We start from the raw sequence: 21834 nt of genomic DNA on the forward strand, positions 1-21834 counted from the left end.
AAAACATCGAATTTTGCTATATTTTAGCTGACCTTGTCCCTGCTGAAGAATGTAGAATAATTTCACAAAAGCATTATTAATAACAGTAATAAATGGTATCATACAGTAGTGAATTGAAACTGTCTTTTTTTAGTTTATATGTATTGTTTTATTTCCAAAAGTTTGAAAACTTACCTTGAAAATGCTTGAAAAGTGCTTCATTTTAACTGTGGGAAAAGTGTACAAACACTACTATGTGTCATTTCTGGATTTTTTGAAATCATATTCTTGCTACCATGTGACTGTCCAAATCGCAGAAGTCAGCCAGCGTATCCAAACAGCACATCCTGGTGGCCGTCAAGTCATGTTGCACTACCTCCTGCCGTGGATGAACAACGTGGAGCTGGTGGAATTCAAGCCGACCACAAGGCGGCCGGAGGACTGCGGCAGCGGTGAGGAAGAGGAGGATGGCCAAGACCAAGAGATCATGATGGTGAACAGTCGCCGCTGGCTCCGTGGAGAGGGGTGGGGTTCCCCTCGTGCAACGACCATGGTGCTAAACAACCTCATGTTTATGACCGCTAAGGTGAGACGGCTCCTCCCCCCCCCCACGAATCCGACGAGCTGAGAATCCCAATCGATGTCTGTTTTTTGCAGTACGGAGATGAATTTGCTTGGTCGGAAATCGAGAACGTGTGGACGACGTTAGCAGACAGTTGGCCAAAGAACCTCAGAATCATTCTGCACTTCCTCATCAGTATATCCGGGGTCAGCAGTGACCCCAGCCTCTTGCCCTACGTAAGCTACAACACTTTGTTTTGTTTTTTTCTTTTAGGAACCGTGGGAGACGTGTGGCATTTGTTTCTAACATTTTTCCCGTGTCCTCAGGTGAAACGAGTGGTGGTTTACTTGGGCAGAGATAAAACTATGCAGCTGCTCGAGGAGTTGATGTGGGAACTTCAGCTGACTGAGCCCGTCAGCTCAGCTGTGACCCACATGGACAACCCCCCTTATTACCGCATCACCTCCAGTTACAAGATCCCCTCAGTGACCTCAGGTAACGGAGCAATAGAGACATACAAGTTCTTTTTTTTTACATTGGAGATGTAAATCAGGCCTTTAAGGTAAATACTGATTCTGGATTTGATCATTTTTTCTTGATTAAGATTCGTGGCCCGGACCTAACATTTTGGCCGGGTCTAGCCAAAATTGTTTGCTTGATGGCTCGGGATTCTGTGATGCATTTTTTAAGCCTACAGTGCGAAAACTTTACGAGAATGCTCAATATGAATATGTGTTAATCTACTTGTTATAGTCTAAATAGAGGAGAAAGTAGTTTACTACAGAGAAAGAAATGAAGGTGCTGAAGTTCATTATACTGTAACAAGCGCAGCACATTGCACAGGCCCCGCCCTCCTCTGCTCCTGTCAATCACACATCCCAGATGATTTCCCATTGACTCACCATGCGGTTACAAGTGATGTGACAGAGCTGGAAGATGTTAAGCAAAATCTAAAAATGGGAGAAGTTACACTTCTGACTCAAATTATAGGCTAAAACAAAAGAAGCAAAATCTTAATTAAAATAATATGTCGGGTTTACTTCGGACTTGGGCCTATAATACATGTGAATTAGTCAGGTCTTGTTGGATTTTTTTAGGCCTGATCTAAGGAAAACATTTTTTCAAAGGATTTAACTTTTCTAGTTTATCAACTGAAAATAATGTTATTCTTAGATTTGAGGCTAAATTAATAGCAATTTTTCCCCCCTGGAATAATTGGCCAATCACTGGTTGATTGATTGATGCATCTCTAGCTCTATCAACTAAATGCTGTACTTTCAATGCCAGACAATGTTTTTCTTGCCTTCTCCATCAGGAACAACCTCCAGCAGCAATACCATGGTGCCAGGAAGCGAGGGTCATCACGAGAGCAAGAGCAAAGACCCAAACATGGAAGACAGGTACCAACTTCTGCATAAAGTTTCTAATAAAAGCTGTTACGAGTTTTTTTTTTTCCCCTGCATTTTGTCACTCCCTTGGCCTCTTCTTTTTATTTTAAGACTAGATTAGTTGGTCCTTGAAGCTAAAGTTGACAACTAACCTTGAGTGGTTAGTTGTCCAAAGCTATTCTCTACTGTCCTAAAACAACAACTCTCAAAAATAGTACGGCCGTGTATTTTAGGAAGCTTTAAAATGAAGTCAGCATGTGCCGACATCACAACAGCTTCGAACTTTCTAAGATGGCAGATGCGTAAACGTCTCTGATGATTTTGAAATCAAAGTTGTTTGAAAAGACGACAAACATCAGAGGAATCAGATAAGTGTCAAAAGAATACACCCCAGACTAACTTTGTCTAGTCTATGGCGCGATGCCTGGCATGTATCAATGTTTCTGATTAAACTAGGCCAAACTGGAGTCCAGTAACCTGTTCTTTTTTGAGATTCTTCAGAACTTCTAATGTGTTTAAGTCACATCTCGACAAGACACACCTTTCCACTCCAAGTGTTCGTTTCCCTTAAGATAAAAGTCTACTTTGGCCTTGTCTTCTGTCAAACTGTCAGCTTCAGCTTCAGTCTTCAGCCTCCAGGACCAAATAATCTGGAGTTATACTAAAAGGAGAGGACATCTTACTGCAGATTCTCAACTTTTTAATGCATTTTCTGCAATTCAAAACTACCCCTTTAAGAATGCATAAATTCAGAAGAGCATCTGAATGTATGCCTAAACGCAATATGCAGTCTGAGACTTTTTGTTTTACTAGCATGTCTTCTCCCGCAGTTACACACACCTGGATATTTACTCGGGTCTGAACAGCAACCTGAACCGCCAGCACCACCGCCTGGAATCTCGGTACAGCAGCAGCTCTGGTGGCTCCTATGAAGACGAGAAGAGTAAGCAGAGAACATTCCCACGCTCCTCCTCAGCATAGTGTAGTTTTAATATAGTGTAAGACCATGTTTACTAATGTTTCTCCAGGTGACTCCATGCCACTTTATGCAAACTGGCGCTTGAAAGTAATGGATCACAACCAGCCGGAGCCTCTCCCGTTCCCCCCGACGGGAGGCTGCTGGGCTCCGTTAGTGGATTACCTACCAGAGACAAACACCCCCACCGTGCCGCTCCACAGGTACCATGAAATACGGTGTTTCGCCGCAGAAGTTCAGCGCTGGTTAAAGCTCACAGTCGTCCTCCTTTTTTTTTTCTTTTTTTTTTCAGATGCAACATTGCAGTCATCCTGCTGACGGACCTCATAGTAGACCATGGGATCAAAGTGGAGTGGAGCGCATACCTGCACCTTTTGTTACATGCTGTGTTTATAGGTAACGTCCTCTGAGGTTTCACGCGTCGTCTCTGCTTGCGTACCAAGCCTCGTGGCGTCATCTCGTCGTCCTGTTCTTGTCCTCCAGGCTTTGATCACCAGCACCCAGAGGTCTATGAGCACTGCAAGCGCCTGCTGCTTCACCTGCTCGTTGTCCAGTCCGCAAACAGCCAGTCTGTGGCCATGGTGCTGCTGCGGAACAGAGACTACAACGATCCCCGGGTGCTGACGGTGAAACCAGCAACTCCAGAGCTCAACCTTACAGGTGAGTCCGGCTGTCAACCAGTGGAAAGCAGGGCCGCAACTAACTATTATTTCAGCAACCGATTATTGTGTTGATTGTTCGGATGATTAATCGGATAAAAAAAAAAAATAAAAATAGCTACATTCTTCATTTAACCACTTAAGCCTTATTAATGCAATATTAGAAATGCATTAAGAGATGGAAATAAACTTTTGTTTGAATAAGAAAATAAACATTTATTGCCTAAATGCAATAAAATATCATTCTTTTAGTTTACACTTGATTATTTGTAGATTAATTGACAACTTTTTAGTATGTGCCTAATATGCGATTTTGTTGCATATTTGCGTAGAGAGAACTTTTTTTATATTGAGTGCAAAATTTGTACACATTTTTTACAGTTTTCTCAACTACTGCCACGTTGTTCTTTCAGCAAATGGCCTTTTCTTTTGCAGTTAATTAATCGATTACGATTAGTTGACGATTATTTCAATAATAGATTAATCACAATTAATCTCGATTAATCCGATGAATCGTTTCATCCCTAATTAGAAGTAGATAGATATCAAAGTCAATGTTAAACAAAAGGGGTTTGAACAGATTTTTAACCAGTATTGGGATCAACATTTAACCAAAACTTTTATTGTTCTCTTTTGTCACCCCAAACTTAACCACTGGGCAGCAGCAAAAGTCTTTCCCATATGTGCAAATGTAAACTGTGCTACAAGCTGCTGTTGTTGCAAAGCTACAGCCTGACATCAGCTGAGTGTGCTCTTGTTGAATGTTTCCACAGGAATGCAGGAGATTTTGCCAGATTTTCAGCCGTCACCGATGACAGACTCCGGCCTCAGCACCAGCTCCACATCCTCCAGCATAAGTCTCGGGGCGGGGAGCAGCACTTTGTCCCACCTCTCCCCCACGCTTCTCATCGAGGCTGATATTAATGCCGAACAGGACGACAAGGCCAAGGGTCTCATCGAGTTCATTACGTCAAGGTGAGGAAGATGCAGCATAATTATTTGTGTTCATTAAAGTAGATTTTACATACATTCTCATGATGCAGCTCAGTTTGAGACAGTAGTTATAGCAACGGCGAGTGTTTTACTTAATTTTACAATGATTATGCTTTCATGCTTCCAGTGGTGTCTAAAAGGAGCCGGTTTTTAGGTTCTGCATGGGTTTGAGTTTGGTTTGGTTTTATCTATGTTTTTTTTTTTTTCTGGTGTGGCACCTAAACCTAAGCAATTAATCTAGATAAATGATTAATTGCTTTTATATTCTGGTGATTAATATTTTTTGTAAGGAAATTTTGTTTAGATTTCATAATCCATTTTATTTTTTGTTTTGGTTTGTTCTTGGTTGTTGTGTTTTATTGTTTGATATTTCAGTTCCAGTGCGGAGTGTTCTTTTACAGATGTAAATTTTATTGATCTTTGAGATCGAACTTACTTTATTATGCCATTATCAGTACATTATTTGCCAGTTACCTCAAAACAACATTGTTGTTTGTCGTCCAGCAAAATTTGCTATCGTGACAGGCCTATTGGTAGCACCTGATCTCTGTTCACTCCCACCGTGTAGAAAGCGAGGTCCACTCTGGAATCACGAAGACGTCTCTCCGAAGAACTCCAACATTAAGAGCGCCGACCAGCTAAGCGTTTTCGTCAGACACGTCGTCACAGTCTTCAAGCAGTCCCAGACAGGTCTGAACGGACGTCCACGGCTTCTCTTCTGTCGTTTCTGCCCGTTCTTCTGTCGACTTTGTGTTGGAGTTATCTGCATGTTACCCGCCTCTCTTCAGGTTTCCCTCTGGACTCCATGCTGAGCGAAGTAGCTCTGAGAACGGCTCTGTCCTGCTCTTCTCGACACTACGCCGGTCGCTCGTTCCAGATTTTCAGGGCGCTCAAACAGCCTCTGACTCCGGCCACGCTGTCTGACATTCTGTCTCGACTGGTGGAGACCGTAGGAGACCCAGGAGAAGATGCCCAGGTGAGGATATTAAAACATTGCATCATCCTACTGCCCGGAACAAATTTAATCCATTATTAAAAGACAAAATGTAACTGGTTGGGGAAAAATGTCAAGCCGTCTGATCTGACCTGACTAAATATATGTTCATATTTTTCCAGGGTTTTGTCATTGAGCTCCTCCTGACATTAGAGTCAAGCATCGACACTTTAGCAGACATTGTCAAAAACTACGACCTCCTCTCTGCCTTAGCACAGTAAGTCTTCTCACAAATTCCCCTCTTACTTTGTCATTGGAGCACTTTTTTATTTTCTACTGCACAATTAGAAAATTTGTTGGAGGGTCAATATTGGATAAAATCGTCTTTTTTGGGCTTTAAATCATGTTATGTTATTTCCTCATCAAAATCATACCTGAAGTGTTGCTTTGATTCTTTCATGCGTGTTTGAGAAATCCTTTAATCTCCCACGGCAAACATTCAGCTGTTCAAAATGCCTGGTTAGACCTGGTGCTGCCTTCGAGACGCAACTCCTGCTCAGAGCTGCAGTTTCCAAGCTTCTGCCTCTCAGAGCACCTGGCTACCTGATTTTCACTCAGCTCCTTCAGACTAGCCAGCAGCAATTAGCAAACAGCTGGTGGAACTGCACATTTGCTGAGCTCATTATACCTTCTACTTCTCAGTGAAGACTGGTAACCCTGTCTATATATAGATATATACTGTATATATTTATCTGTGTGTGTGTAGTATTAAAGGATTAACAGAGGAGTGTTGTGATGACTTCCTGAAGGCGGAGTTTCAGAAAGAGCAGGAGTTTCTTAAAGAAAGATGCCCAATTTCAAGAAGTTAAATTATTAAGTAAAATTTATTTTATGTTATATTTAATATATATAGCATTTTTACAACAACTAAAGGTGACATAGTTGATTGTTCTATAAAATGGTACTGTGTGACTGAAAAACGCATAACCCTGCTCCTTTAAAAGTCCATACTGTTCTCTTTCTAGAAGCTCTGCCCATGACCAATCTTTGGGAGCAAAGTTAGCCGCCAACAGGAAAAGCACGGGCCAGCTCAATCTCAACAGCGGCGGCCTGTTGCATTACGTCCACACTCGGAGCAACTCGCTTCGCGCCAGCATCATCGGCGAGCGGAAAGCGGACAGACGTCGAAGCAACACGCTGGACGTAGCAGACAGACTCAGCGGTAACCCCTCCAACCTGCTGCGCACTAAGAGCCTGACGTCACTGGGCGGGGGCGGGAGCCCGGGAGGCGAAGCCGTCCCACCGGTGGACCCCTCCAACTTGATGGCCACCGTCTTCTGGATCGCGGCCTCCCTGCTCGAGTCCGACTACGAGTTTGAGTACCTGCTGGCGCTGCGGCTGCTCAACAAGCTGCTGGGCCAGCTGCCCCTGGAGCGGGCGGACAGCAGAGAGCGGCTGGAGAACGTCCAGGGGAAGCTCAAGTGGTACAACTTCCCAGGGCTGCTGCAGCTCTTCCTCAAAGGCTTCACCTCCGCTTCGACGCAGGAACTCACCATCCACCTGCTCAGCAAGCTCATCAGCGTCTCCAGGCACACACTGGTCGATGCTTCACAAGTAGCAGGTATGTCTGAGTGGTCTCATTTTAATCCATAAATAAGGAAACTGTTTCTGTTTGCTGTACTATTGTTACCACTTAATTTGACAGCAATCCTATGGACAAAGTGCTTTTCAAGTCCCTTCATAGCTGTTGGACAAAAATTTCACAGAGAGTTGAAGCTGTAATCCTTTTCTCCCCCTTTCACTTGCATGCACTGTCTTTTGTTGGCCTATCACTTAAATCAGAGGTGTGAAACCCATTTGACCTATTGATTCAATTCATAAAATAATATTTAAGCACACAACTGTTACCTTGAAGGTTTGTCTGCAGGCCTTGAGTTTGACATCTGGCTGTACTGTGACAATCTGTTTAACATTTCGAGGGCTCTGAATCAATCAATCAATCAATCAAATTTTATTTGTATAGCACATTTCAGCAGCAAGGCATTTCAAAGTGCTTTACATCATAACAAACAGAATCACAATGCAATATAGAATCAATCATTAAGTCAAGTTACATCAATAAATTTGTAATTGATTACATTTCAAATACAATTCTAAACAGGTGGGTTTTCAGTTGAGATTTAAAAGAAGTCAGTGTTTCAGCTGTTTTACAGTTTTCTGGAAGTTTGTTCCAAATTCGTGGTGCATAGATGCTGAAAGCTGCTTCTCCTCGTTTGGTTCTGGTTCTGGGGATGCAGAGCAGACCAGAACCGGAAGACCTGAGAGGTCTGGAAGGTTGATACAATAAAAGCAGATCTTTAATGTATTGTGATGCTAAGCCGTTCAGTGATTTATAAACTAACAACAGTATTTTAAAGTCTATTCTTTGAGCTACAGGGAGCCAGTGGAGGGACTTTAGAACTGGTGTTATGTGCTCTATCTTCCTGGTTTTAGTGAGAACGCGAGCAGCAGCGTTCTGGATCAGCTGCAGCTGTTTAATTGATTTGTTGGACAGACCTGTGAAGACGCTGTTGCAATAATCAATACGACTGAAGATGAACGCATGGACGAGTTTCTCTAGATCTGGCTGAGACATTAGTCCTTTAATCCTGGAAATGTTCTTCAGGTGATAGAAGGCCGACTTTGTAACTGTCTTTATGTGGCTCTGGATGTTCAGGTCAGAGTCCATCACTACTCCCAGGTTTCGGGTCTGATCGCTAGTTTTCAGTTGTAATAACTGAAGCTGTGCATTGACTCTAGATCGTTCCTCTTTAGGTCCAAAAATAATAACTTCAGTTTTGTTTCTGTTCAGCTGGAGAAAGTTTTGGCACATCCACACATTTATCTGTTCTAAGCATCTGTTCAGTGATTGGATGGGCTCTGAGTCACCTGGTGACATCGTAATGTAGAGCTGTGTGTCATCTGCATAGTTATGGTAGCTAATATTATTTCCTGTTATAACCTGAGCTAGTGGGAGCATATAAATATTGAATAAAAGGGGTCCTAGGATTGAACCTTGGGGTACCCCACATGTGACCTTTGACCTCTTTGATGAAAAGTTTTCAATTGAAACAAAGAAATCCCTGTTCTTTATGTAGGATTCAAACCAGTTAAGCACTGGACCGGAGAGTCCGACCCAACTCTCTAGTCGATTCAGTAATATGTCATGGTCAACAGTGTCAAAAGCTGCACTGAGGTCCAACAGAACCAGCACTGTGGTTCTGCCACAGTCCGTATTTATATGGATGTCATTGAACACTTTTACCAGGGCGGTCTCTGTGCTGTGGTGAGCACGAAAACCAGACTGGAAGGAGTCAAAGAGGTTGGTTATAGTTAGGAAGCTAGTTAATTGTTTACACACAGCTTTTTCAATAACTTTGCTGATGAATGGGAGGTTGGAGATCGGCCTGTAATTCTGCATTAGTGATTTGTCCAGATTGTTCTTTTTTATAAGTGGTTTGATTACTGCTGTTTTCAGAGCCTGGGGGAAAACGCCTGACGAGAGCGATGAGTTTACTATTTGGATCAGATCAGCAGCAATAACAGGCAGGACTTTCTTAAAGAAATGTGTGGGTAAAACATCCAGACAGCAGGAACTGGAGCTTAGTTGACTTATAATTTCCTGTAGGGTTTTATAATTAAGTAGTTGAAATTGGGTCATTTTTCCTGTATTTGTTTTGTTTGGGCACAGCATTGGTACTGGCTTTATAGTGGATGTACAGATTAATCCTCTGATTTTTTGAATTTTCTCTGAAAAGAAGCTGGAAAACTGGTTGCAGGCGGCATTACATTGGAATTCAGGCGGTAACGTCACAGGAGGGTTTGTGATTCTGTCAACTGTTGCAAATAAAGCCCGAGCGTTGTTAATGTTTTTGTTTATGACATCTGCAAAGAAAGCCTCTCTTGCATGTTTTAGTGTTAAATGATAGTTACGTAGTCTTTCTTTATAGATGTCACAATGAACGTGGAGTTGAGTTTTACGCCATTTTCGTTCTGCCCTACGGCAGAGTTGTCTTGCAGATCTAACTGTTTGTGCATTTCTCCATGGAGATTTCTTTTTACCAGACACAACCTTCATTTTAATTGGGGCAATGGAATCAATAATATCTGAGACTTTAGACTGAAAATCATTTACCAACTTATCTACATCATTACAGCTTAAGGGTGAGGAAGAAGAGTAGATTTGATTAAAAGTTTCTGCTGTGTTTTCAGTGAGAGAACGTTTTGTGATGGTTGCTGTTTGTCCAAGTGGGTTAAAAGATAAAGAACTTTCAAAGATAACAGCGAAGTGATCCGACAATGTGACATCATTTACAGAGACATTGGAAATATTCACACCCTTACTGATAACCAGGTCCAGTGTGTGTCCTTGAGTGTGTGTTGCTTGTTTGACATGTTGTGTTAGACCAAAAGTCTCTAAAATATTAGCGAGCTTTTTTGCCCCTCTGTCTTGGGGGTTGTCAACATGAATGTTGAAATCACCAACAATTATTAAACAATCATAATCAATACATATGAGAGATAGAAGCTCATTCAAGTCAGTAAAGAAATTTTCCACAAAAGTTGGAGTTTTGTATAAAGTTACAGTCAAAGTTCGTTTGCGGCCTTTAACCTCAATTCCAAGATACTCAAAAGAGGTGAAGTGACCCAAAGAGATTTTACTACAATTTATGGTATTCTTAAATATTGAAGCCACGCCTCCTCCTTTTTTGTGTTTTCTATTCTCACTGAAGAAATTGTAGTTAGGAGGCGCAGATTCAATTAGTACGATCGATTCATTATTATCATTCAACCATGTTTCTGTCAGAAACATAACATCAATATTATGCTCAGTGATGAAATCATTAATTAATAGAGCTTTAGCACAGAGAGATCTGGTATTTAAAAGAGCGAGTTTAAGTGACTTGGAGGCCAAGAAATCTTCAGTCTGAGGTTCCTTTAGGCAGGGGAACAGTCTGATGTTTGAATTAGGTCCCCTATATTTTATGTTTCTGTTTCTTGTAAATTTTCTTGTAGTGATCCGGACAGGTAATGTCCTGTTCTGCAGTGCTGAGGGGCCAGACACATTCTGGAGCAAGAAGGGCGTAAAGATAAAGTCTGGACCCCGGCCTCAGACCTCAGAAACGCAGAGTGATGGATCCTCTGGGACGTTAGAGTCAGGTGGCTTAAATGAAGTGAGGTCTGCTACGTGAGCGCTAAGAAGAGACGTCCCAAGTACAACTTGTTGATTCATTCCATCTGTAAATTTAAGAAACTCTGGTCCAGAAGACATTTCTCCATGTGTATCTTGTGAATCCTGTGAATGAGTGGGTGAGCAGAGAGGGAGGGGAGAAGGAGGAAGGGAACTAGTCGCTCCGTCTCCAGTCGATGTTATATCAGCTGTTTTTGCCTGATAAGCCGACGGTTCCTTCCTAGTCAGAAATCCTTGAGCCTTTTCTTCTGAAGCGATGATCACGTTGCTGTCCTTGTTGATAAAGTGAAAAAGATTTGCAGTGAGCAACTTTATCCCATGTTTATTAAGATTGCGTCCGCTTCTTCCAAAGAGGTGAAAGCGCTGCCAATAGATCCAGAGGTTATCGATGAAGGTCACTGAGCTGGCAGAGCAGCTTTTAATCAGCCATTTGTTTATCATGTCCAGCCTGGAGTGTTTTTCGTCTCCCCATTGAGGTGATGGAATTGGACCACTGAGAAATAACTTCATTTTTAACTTTCCCATAGTGTTCAGTAGAATATTAAAGTCCTTTTTCAGAATCTCAGATTTCTGCTTTGCCACATCGTTGGCTCCAACATGCACAACTAAGGACTCAATATCTGGCTGATCAGTGGTCAGCGAAAGAACTTTACGAGTTAAATCAGATACAGTGTCACCAGGAAAAGAAATCACTCTCGTTTTCTTGGGATTGCAAACGTGACTGATTCCATTTACTGCCTCATCTCCAACAATAAGCACTTTTGGCATACCTTTCGTTTTCCTGGTAGCCGCTTTGTCCTTTGGAGCTTTGGGGGGTGGATGTGTTGGTCTTGCCTCATTGTTGATGTTTGAAAGCGAGGTTTCACTCAGAGGCTCAGGCTGGAGTACAGAAAATCTGTTTTTCAGTGGGATTCCCACAGAGTCAGAATGTTTTGAGGCCCGGGCTGGTCGCTCTGTCCTTGGGAGCGGGGTCGGTGGAACCGTTTTGGTTGCAGCTGCTTGTTTGTTTTTCTTTGGTGGAGCAGGTGTTGAGGTTGAAGGTGGGTTTCGGCTCAGAGCCGGCCACGCTGATTCGTCCAGGTGAGGGGTTCTTCCTGTCAGTCGCCTCATCGGATCTGCGGTGTGAGACGTTTGCTTCGGCTTGGCACCCAGAGCGTTCCAGGGTGAGCTGCTTGATGCGAGGTGTACAGCCTCTCCGTTGATTTGAGGAAGAGTTGTCTGATTTCCACAGTTAGCGTTGATTTCAAAGTTAACCTCCAGCTGTTTGATCTTCATTTCTATAGACTGAAGTCGTTGTATAATACTGCTAATGTCCTTGGGGTCGGCCGGAGGCATTTTGTCCTGGTTCAACTTGGAGATGAAGTTGGTAAAGTAAGGTAAAAATAAAAGTAAGAAAATCCCCCAGTCCTTAGGTTTGTAGTAATCCAGTTATGATGTTGAAAATGTGAATATAACTATAAAAACTGTCACTTTAAAAGTAGCTCAGGCGAAGTTATCAGTAAGGACGGGAGAGAGCAGGACAAGCTGTTGCTCCTTCAGCTGCCAGACGATCTGAATGCGTTTGTAAGGCGGTGTATGCGACCTTGCGCTAATCATTTTCCTCCTCGGATTGATCCCAGGTTTCCCTCTGAACATCCTGTGCCTGCTGCCTCACCTCATTCAGCACTTCGACAGCCCCACTCCCTTCTGTAAGGAGACGGCTGATAAGATCGCCAAGGTGTGCGCAGAGGAGAAGTCGGCCACGCTTTCCAACCTGGCCCACATGATGAGCCTGTACAGCACACACAGCTATTCCCGCGACTGCACCAACTGGATCAACGTGGTCTGTCGCTACGTCCACGACGCCTTCGCAGAGAGAACCTTGAACCTGGTCACTTACCTGGCAGAGGTACGAGAGATGAACATCAGACTTCTTTGTGTTAGTTCTGAATAGTAGACATGAGCTTTAATGATGAATTTTTGCATCTCAGCTGTTGGAGAAGGGCCTACCCAGCATGCAGCAGTCCTTACTGCAAATCATCTACAGCCTCCTGAGTCACATTGATCTATCAGCAGCTCCTGTCAAACAGTTCAACCTTGACATCATGAAGATCATTGGCAAATATGTTCAGGTGAGAAAGTAACTTTGGAAACTTTGTCATCAATTGCTAGCTTTTTTCTTTTCTTCTCCTTAACAGTAAGTTGTGCAGTAAGTAGAGATAAAACAGTCTAAATTTTTTATTTTGAGTTTTTGGAAAGATTCCACTCTCTGTTTTTACCCAGTCCCAATTTCTCTTTAAACATTTCAAATATTGCTTTCTGGGTTTCTCCTATTACAAATTTTTACTACGAGGGGAAGATTGCATTGTGTGTGTGAGACCAGTTTCTCTCAAACAGAGCTTTACTGTTAAAAAAAACAAAAAAACACCCAAAAGGACTACTTTGTTGGCATTTTAGACTGTTTTCATGACTGTTATTAGTAAAACCTTAGTCTGAGTGTTAATTCTTTTAATAAAAAATGTTACCAAATTGTGCAAACCTCATAACAGACAGGTTGAACTCTGAAAAAAGTCAAAAAGGCAGCTTTCTCGTAACTCATTTAGCCTTCCTGTTACCTGCTGAGAGCATTGAGCTTTGTTGCAATCTGTCTCGACATGACCTTTCTAGAATAAAAGAGCTACCTTCCATCTTTTGTGCTTCATTTGATTTCATACTAAACTAAGGAGGGCCAACTTTGTGGATGCTGTTATTTCTCTCAGTAACAGCATCCACACCAAATGTCAACGAGACTTGTTGGGGTTTAAATCTGCAACCTTTACACTCCATAAAGCCATTTTGTCCCTTCAGTCTAGATACATAAGGCTCACTTAGAGCTGCAAATGTTGCATAACCTTATACCTTTTTAGGACAAATCTACGAAAATCAGTGTTTTAGTAAAAAACGGACATTTTTTCCCATTTTTTAAGTTTTCAAATAATAAAAAAAAACAAAAACGCATCAAACTTTTGCAAAAAAAGAAGATAAAAATATATTTTTATATAAGGTGTTGATATTTGTGGAAAATTGTTTAAAAAAAGAACATTTTCAAACTAATGACAAAAAAAATAGATAAAATGTATGGTGCTGATACTTAATATCAATGTTGTGGAAATTCAACACAATTATTTAATGTAAAACTCTTTAGCATTTCCATTTGTTACTAGCATTTTCCCAAGTAAGTTTTACTTCAATTGCTACTCTGACTTTGCTGTTCTTTCAGCAAATGGAAATTTTTTGCTGCAGGTAACAATTGATTGATTGCGAAATTATTTAACAATCACTTCAGTAATTGATTAATCACGATTAATTCGATTAGTCATTTCAGCCCTGGTTTTTACTGGCGTTTACTTTCCTAAACGACATTACAATTCAAACGCACAGTGTTGTGTGTGAAAGTAGACAGGACTGATCTATAAACAGTAGAGCAATTAACTTAGAAACACCTCATCTTTCACGGTTACAGAGCATAGCGCGTTTTTATGGCCGCCTTCTACCGACCGTCTCAGGGGAGCCATACGGCTCCATATAATCCTTGCATCTAAAGGCTCCACTGCCATTAGCGTCTTAAACAAAGTTCTGAAAATGATTTAATATGGGTTTGTATTTCCAGAAGGCTTGTGGGTATTTTAGCATGCTGTCACATCAGCCTCCTTAAAGGGTTTTTCTGGGTTGGTCATAGATCACGCAGTACACAAATGATGCCATATTGTATTTCTGTTGGTAATGTTTTTTCTCTTCAGAGGAAAAAATATGCATGAATGACAAGAAACGCTTTTACTGTTTGTTTTTTTCACCACATCATGATAATGCCTTCTGCTTTTGCTACAGAGCCCGCACTGGAAAGAAGCCCAAAACATCCTGAAGATGGTTGTGTCTCGATCAGCCAGTCTGGTGGTTCCAGACGACGTGCAGCGTTCGTACAGTTCAGAGTCCTGCGGGTCACCAGAAATCGCCTTCACTCGCATATTCAACAACTCATCCAAGGAGCTGCCTGGAAAGACCCTGGACTTCCATTTTGACATCTCAGAGGTCAGCAGATTTGGACATCTGCTGTTTTTAACTAACTTACCTCCAAGTCTCCCACGTTCTTAGCACTTTGTTGCTGAAACTTGTTTTCTGGCTCTCTAGACACCAATTATAGGCCACAAATATGGCGATCAGCGTACCGCCGCAGGGCGAAACGGAAAGGCGCAGGTGATTGCCGTGACGAGGAGCACCTCGTCAACGTCATCTGGCTCCAACTCTAACGGTCTGGTGCAAGTGAGCTGGAAGAGGCCTCAGCTGTCGCAGGTAGTTTCTTTCAGTGGATACACATTACAAGAACGAATCATTCTGTGAAGCAGTAATCTGTAAAAAAAAAAAAAAAAAGACAAGATGATTAATGACCTGGCCTTTTCATGGGTCATCCTACTTTCCAGTATTCACTGTTAGCTCGGTTAGCATTAAATGCTTTGAACTAGGTCTGCAACTAACTAATTATTTTGACACATTTTTGGCTCATTCAGTGGATTTTTCATTTAACCACTTAAGTTTATTTTATACAATATTAGAAATATATTTAAAACTGCAAATAGACAATCCAATTACTTTTTTTAAAATCGGGAAATAAATATGTTGTTGCATATTGCATTTGTACAGCTTTGGTTTAATTGCTACTCTTAAGATGGTGACCTTTTTTCGAGTCTGTATTCCCAAGTTAATGATTAGTCAATTACTAAATTAGATGACGATTATCTCAATAAATAATTAATCTGATTAATTGTTTTGACCCTACATCAAACTGCAGTCTTAGTTTATAGTTCCTGGAAGATGGCAACTTTCACCTTAACTCTGAGATTTCTGGGACCAGAATGAAGTTGTGGAGAGCTTAAGTTTTTGTTTTCTAATCTTTCATGTGTTTCTGTTACAGAGAAGAACCAGAGAAAGGCTGATGAATGTCCTGTCTTTATGTGGTCCAGAGTCCGGCATTCCCAAAAATCCTTCTGTAAGACTCCTCTCCTTCTCTGTTGCCTCATACAAAGTCTCTCATAAACCCTGCTGATTCAACTTGCGGCTTGGTCACTTTGGTGGAAATTAACTTTTTCATTTTTTATTTTAAGGGTGTAGAGATTTTGTATTGCACCGTCTGACAACATAAACCTTTTATTCTTGCAGGTGGTTTTCTCATCCAATGAGGATCTGGACTCTGCGGACCAGCAGACAAGCCTCATCCCCGCAGTGGAGGAGGTGGTCCGAGAGGAGGAGGTTCAGGGTGAAGACACGGGCAGCGAGCAGCAGTTTGGTGTCTTTAAGGACTTTGACTTTTTGGACGTGGAGCTGGAGGATGCTGAGGTGGGTTTACGTTCAGAGCGTCTGATTACTGCAGATTCAAAAGCTAAAAGTGGGTGGAAAATATTATTACTTTCAGTTATCAGCCCTGCCATTGCTCTCCTCTTGTCAGACTTGGAATTAGTTGTGACAAATGAGCAAAATTGTTTTCCAGCAGTCTTAAGTCTACTAACATACATATTCTTTTTCCTCTCTTGCTACAAGGAGTTGCAGGTATGTCTCTGGGCCCAAAAGTTAATTCATTCCTCCCCTGCTCCCCATCCTGCTGTTCTCCCTGTTCTCCCCATCCTGCTGTTCTCCAATTAAGTGCTGTTGGATGTTTTGACTTGAAGATTTTCCCTTGTGATTGTGGACATTTTTAAATCTTAGCATGATGTTTCATCCCAAAAATGTGGAGAACAACCTACACCATCCACTCACGCATGTGACCTTTTGATATTTTGATTTCAGTGGATTTTTTTTTTTTTTTGAGATTTAGGGTGTTTTCACACCTGATAGTCCAGTAGACTTGGTTCAAGTGGGGGTCAGTATTGCAACATCTCTCACGTTTTTAGCTGATGAGGTTCACTTTCACACCCTTTGAAGAAAGGTTGTGAAAGCGCCACCTCTTGCCTTCGGTGACGCTGCACCAAAAACCACTGAAGGAAACGATATAAAAACCTCAGAAGAAGACCGGCGCATCTTCCTTCTTCACAAAATCTAAACAAAAATGAAGTTTTTACAGTTGTAGAATTTCTCTTTTGTCTTTGGTAAAAGACTATTTCTGCGCTAGACTCACAGTTATTTTGGTTGTATTTACCCAGAATACTTCTCGGTAAAGTCCATTTCCTGCTTTCTCCAGTCCGTTTGCGTTCACATATGCATTTGAACCAGAGTTCACTTCTACCAAACCTAAACCTGAGTTTGTAGATGGACCAGAGTTCACCTTTTTTGGCTCACATCAGAGTTCAATTGCACGTTTACACCTCCCGAAACAAACCAAACTCTCTAGGCAAACAAACTAGAAGTGTATTAAAAGGCACTGGTGTGAAAGGACCCTTCTTTTTTTTTTTTTTAGAACATTACGTGGTGAAATGTCTGTTTTGTGTCTTTATTATCTTTTCAATTATTGTTACTCCCATCCCAAACCTTCCCTTTTGCACACTCCGTCTCACTGCTGTTGGGCTGCTTGTCCTGCAGGGGGAGAGCATGGACAACTTCAACTGGGGAGTGCGCCGCCGCTCCCTGGAGAGCATGGACAAGGGGGACACGCCGTCTTTGCAGGAGTGCCAGTACGCTGGCAGCACGCCGAGCCTCAACCTCACCAACCATGAGGACACGGACGAGTCGTCGGAGGAGGAGGTACTGAGCGCTAGCCAGATTCTCACCCGCTCCAGCCTTGTAAGTCTCACTCCGCCCAGGGTCCGCACACACACACCCCAACCCACCCAATCTACCGTGGCCCCTCACACAGCCCGCTGGCATGGTGTGTGCGTGTGTGTGTGTGCGCGCGCGCATACTAAGCTGGACCTGCTGCCTGCTTCTTCGCTGGTGGTGGTAGTTGCCCTCCTTTAAGTCTCAGCCCAGTCCTTTCACCTCTGGCTCAAAGTGAAATTGTGTATTTAAATGTAAAGTCAGTAGGAAGATATAGTATAGAAATGAGTTATCAGTAAGTACAGTGAGTTCATATTTTTTTGCACACTCTATTAAAGTATAAAATTCTAGTTTTTCCAAACCTGCATTGTCCGTTTTTGCCACTTTCTAACAATTCTCCAGCTTGTTTCTAACTCCTCTTCATTTTGCCTTGCAAGCTTAAATTCCCCTGTAAGATAACAGAAATGCTTGAACTCATTCTGGAAAGGGTTTGTTCTCTCTCTCCTCCTCTGCTCTTCTTGATAATGCATGGTGAGAGAATGAGCTTTTGCCTTTTATTTTGAACATGTGACTCCCAAAGAGACATAAGTCATCCAGCTTTTATACTTGAGTGCAAGCAGCATTTACACTACCTTCAATAAGTATGTATGCCCCTTGAAGTTTTTTCACATTTAGTCATTAGGATTTAATTGACAGACCAACAAAAAGTTGTGCGGAAGTGACAGTAGTGGGTGGTGACAGAAGGGACATTGCAAAATTTTGTATTGCTATTGTTATAACGATAAAAATGATGATTAAAAAAAACGTTTTTTTTGTTACTTTTTTAGGTAACCGTATCACTGTGATGATAAGACGCAGCACTCTTAGCACCACAAACACAAATACTGCTTTTGAAAAACAGGCTCATTTGGATTAATCTTCTTTAGGACGTCATTTACTTAAAGAAGTTTGATTTATATCGCTAAATTGCACACAATAGCTGATTTTTTTATTCATATTTTCAAATTTACATAGACGAAAAACATTTTCTCCTATGTTTTTGTGGACATACGACCAGTTTGTTGTCGGAAGAAATTTTTCACAACAAACTATGCAATAGATTCCCACCCTTAATTTTCAGTAGTTAATGGTTGCAGGGGAAAACATTAAGAAAATTAACAGTATGTTGGGGTTTGACGATGTAATGTTACTGATACTTGTCATTCTGTTGTGGAAATTTGATGCAGAATTTACTGCATGCAAAAGACAAAGGTCTGGATTTGTTGTATTTAAAAAATGTTACTTTGTGTTGGTCTGTCACTTGAAATTTCAGTAGAAAACATTTTGGTTTTATAGTTGTAACTAGACAGAAAGTGAAAAAGTCCAAAGGCTGTTGTAAGGCATTGTACTTGCAATATGAAGCCAGTCAATAAAGTTAAATTTCTAATAGCATGATAATTTTTTGGAATAGCCTGAGGTAATTTTAAGTTGCAGGGTCGGAGAATTCAAAACTAAAATGACTAAACTTCTCTTGCTTGATACTGATACTGAGGTCATGTTATTTGATTAATACTTTGTGAAGGTTTGCAATTTTTTATTTTAAGTCTACTAAACTAAGGAAAGAAGAGATTTTGTTGTCTTCGATTGCACACAATCTAAAATATTTGCATAAAACGAACCCTTTTAGGGAAAGATCAAGAACACTGCAAAACCACAAAATCTTACCAAGTATATTTGGTCTACTTTCTAGTGCTAACATCTTTGCACTTTAATACTAAAAGTAACTTTTCAGCAAGACATAGAAGCCAATAATTCCTTAATATTGATGAAAAAGAACTATATAAGTGAAATAATCTGCGGGTGGAACACGGCATCTTTTCCATATTATAAGTGAAATAATTTGTAAACTAGCACTTTTTCATTAATATTAAATAATTATTGACTTAAAACAAGCTCCTGTTTCTTGCTGAAAAGTGACTTCTATGTCAGTTTGCTCTTTTTAAAAGTGTACAAAGATATTTGGCCTGGAAGCTTGAAATGCACTAATCCAATAAACAACAACATTTTAAGTCTATTAATGCTGCTTTTATGTATCGGCTCGGTATCGATACTAAACCTGAGATATCTGTATCGGTATCAGAAGTGAAAAAAGCAGATTTGTCCACCCCTATTAGAAACCAGACCAAAAATACTTGGTAAGAGTTTGTGTTTTTTCAGATTTAGATAACATAGTTATCAGCTACGGTTTAACTATATTCTTGTGTGTTTATATCCGTAATAATCTGCGCTGACACCCGTCGTCTGGTCTCTGTTTTCCAGCTGAACAGCGACTCGGCGACAGACGACACCGCGTCCAACCACGTGGACTCGTTGCAGCAGTCTCAGGAATCGTCCAGCAGCGCCATGACCGAAGAGGCCACCGTCCTGCCCTCCCTGCCCTCTCTCCCCTCCCTCCCCCGACTGGATAGCCCCAGTTTGGAGATGGCCCACTCAGACAGCACCAGCAGCCAGCTGCCTGAGGTGCGATCAATCGGGAGAAGCAATAAACTGTGGTGCTCGGGTGCTTTTTAGCTTGCCTTTCTTTTACTTCTCCGCTTCTGTCTGCCTTTTGCTCTACTTCTTGTCTTGTTGGTTATTTAGCGGAAAAAAGAGAAAACATTTTAGGGATGTGTGTTTTTTCTTTTTGATGGGGTCGGTTCTGTGACTTGCTATCGTGTTCAGACGTTTTTAGCTGCTTAATTCCCCTCTCTGGCCCCTTCTTTTGGTTGCTTTGCTCTGGGTGTGGGTGCTGGAGGCTGGTTCTTTAGCTCTTGTGCTTTCACTATGTGATTTTTGGGAAGAGATGAAAGCAAGCACTCACCTCAGGCCAGCTGTTACTGCTCAACCCCAATAACCGTTCCGACTAAATCCTCCGTTTAAAAACTTGTGAAAACGACACGAGGTCCGTTCTCTTCATCAGAAGCATGTGTGAGTATACGTCCTTTTTAAGTGGTTTGTTGAATTTTAAAAGTCCACTAAGTTGAAAATCAGTCAGAGGTGCTCTAGTCAATTAAACCTCTTCCATTTGCTACTTTTTTAACATGTTTTATGCTACTAACTGCTACTGACTTTAATCACTAACTATGCTCAGATGTTATGATGATCTGGTTGTCATTTATTTGGGGAATATTTTACTTTGAGTGCAATTACACTGAATAATTTTGAGCTTATTCTTGTCATGGATAATGGTTTACTTGTATGTGTGCAAGTGTTCTTGGTTTACTTGCGTTTAAGCCACTTTATTGGGGCTTTTTCTTATCTCATACACTGCCACCTACTGGTCAACCAGTGTAAGTTGACAAAGAAATTCTCAGACTTAGACAAAAATTTCAAGCATTTGACCAGTTCTCTGCTTTTCGATGGCATATTAAGGCCGTTGTAGTTAGAAAAAAAGGAGGAGTAGATTTCTGAAAACATTTCACAAGTTTTTTTAGAAAAAGCAAAACTGATTTTACATACTGTTAATCTCAATTACTGTAAAAGGCCAATTTAGCACAGTATTTTGTGGTAATTATGGTGGTGTGATAAAACTGCAATATTTTCAAGTTCTCCAGTTCTTTTGGCAATTCCTCAATCTCTGCTTTTAGAGCCCCACAAACATGAATCCTACGCTAAAAACAAAACGTAACTGTCATCAATTAGGCAATCTACATACAGCATTCACATTTAGTTGTACAATTTTACAGTTAAATGGCAAACGATAAAAGCATTCAATCATATTTTCTAATATATTAATATTTGTTGATGGAGGGTACACCATAGACATGTTGCCAGTCCATCACAGGCAAAGACGTCTGTAAAAAAAACAAAAAGTATGTTAGGAGAAAATTATAATTTATCTGTCTATGTGAACATCACTTTTTATGTTTTGAATTGATATTTTCATAAATATATATTGGTACCATAACATTCTTCAAAATACGTTAGAAGTAATTTTGGTTTTAAATTGTAATATATTGTTTTTGTTGCCAAAATAATGAAGCCAGTCTAAATTAATATGGCAAGAAGCTGCTGATTATATCTATTCCAGCTCCCAGGAAAGGAAAAATGAAATATAGTATTTGAATATCTGAAGGTAATGATGCTAAATCAGGGTGGAATAAATCATGTGAAAGTTTAGGATTGCTGTAATTAAGGTTGCGAATCATTACATTCAGTCACTTATTCACTTCTTGTTTAGTGCCATGAACAGTACCTCTTTCTCTTTGTGGGAATGGCTTTTAAAATACAGGGGGCAGTAGTGAGTCTGAAGGATCAAGATGAAGAACTGAGTCAACAATTCAAGCTATTTAATAAATTATATGAAATTGGAAAATATAGGGCTGCTGTAGTTGAACAGATGCTTTTACTTTTGTTTTAAGACTGCATGGAGACTACAATCTTCTCTTTACCTTCT

General features: G+C 41.0%; 1 protein-coding gene across 12 annotated transcripts in view; it reads left to right on the plus strand.

Annotated features, from left to right (window-relative positions):
• Window positions 1-21834, plus strand: part of fryl (furry homolog, like) — an 87011-nt gene that overhangs the window by 52253 nt on the left and 12924 nt on the right. For 6 of the 12 annotated variants that reach the window (XM_032571855.1, XM_032571856.1, XM_032571847.1 and 3 more), the window contains 22 exons: window positions 297-565; window positions 637-777; window positions 868-1036; window positions 1857-1941; window positions 2760-2872; window positions 2958-3108; window positions 3198-3301; window positions 3389-3565; window positions 4338-4539; window positions 5126-5247; window positions 5346-5533; window positions 5674-5768; window positions 6517-7112; window positions 12341-12609; window positions 12692-12832; window positions 14568-14768; window positions 14868-15029; window positions 15649-15723; window positions 15894-16070; window positions 16272-16280; window positions 17247-17447; window positions 19719-19919. In XM_032571855.1, coding sequence (XP_032427746.1) covers window positions 297-565; window positions 637-777; window positions 868-1036; window positions 1857-1941; window positions 2760-2872; window positions 2958-3108; window positions 3198-3301; window positions 3389-3565; window positions 4338-4539; window positions 5126-5247; window positions 5346-5533; window positions 5674-5768; window positions 6517-7112; window positions 12341-12609; window positions 12692-12832; window positions 14568-14768; window positions 14868-15029; window positions 15649-15723; window positions 15894-16070; window positions 16272-16280; window positions 17247-17447; window positions 19719-19919 — 3848 coding nt within the window. The remainder of the gene's footprint in view (window positions 1-296; window positions 566-636; window positions 778-867; window positions 1037-1856; window positions 1942-2759; window positions 2873-2957; window positions 3109-3197; window positions 3302-3388; window positions 3566-4337; window positions 4540-5125; window positions 5248-5345; window positions 5534-5673; window positions 5769-6516; window positions 7113-12340; window positions 12610-12691; window positions 12833-14567; window positions 14769-14867; window positions 15030-15648; window positions 15724-15893; window positions 16071-16271; window positions 16281-17246; window positions 17448-19718; window positions 19920-21834) is intronic. The other 6 variants (XM_032571849.1, XM_032571857.1, XM_032571858.1 and 3 more) reach the window with 4 other exon arrangements.

This window comes from Xiphophorus hellerii, chromosome 9, assembly GCF_003331165.1.
Source record: "Xiphophorus hellerii strain 12219 chromosome 9, Xiphophorus_hellerii-4.1, whole genome shotgun sequence".
Taxonomy (NCBI): Eukaryota; Metazoa; Chordata; class Actinopteri; order Cyprinodontiformes; family Poeciliidae; genus Xiphophorus; species Xiphophorus hellerii.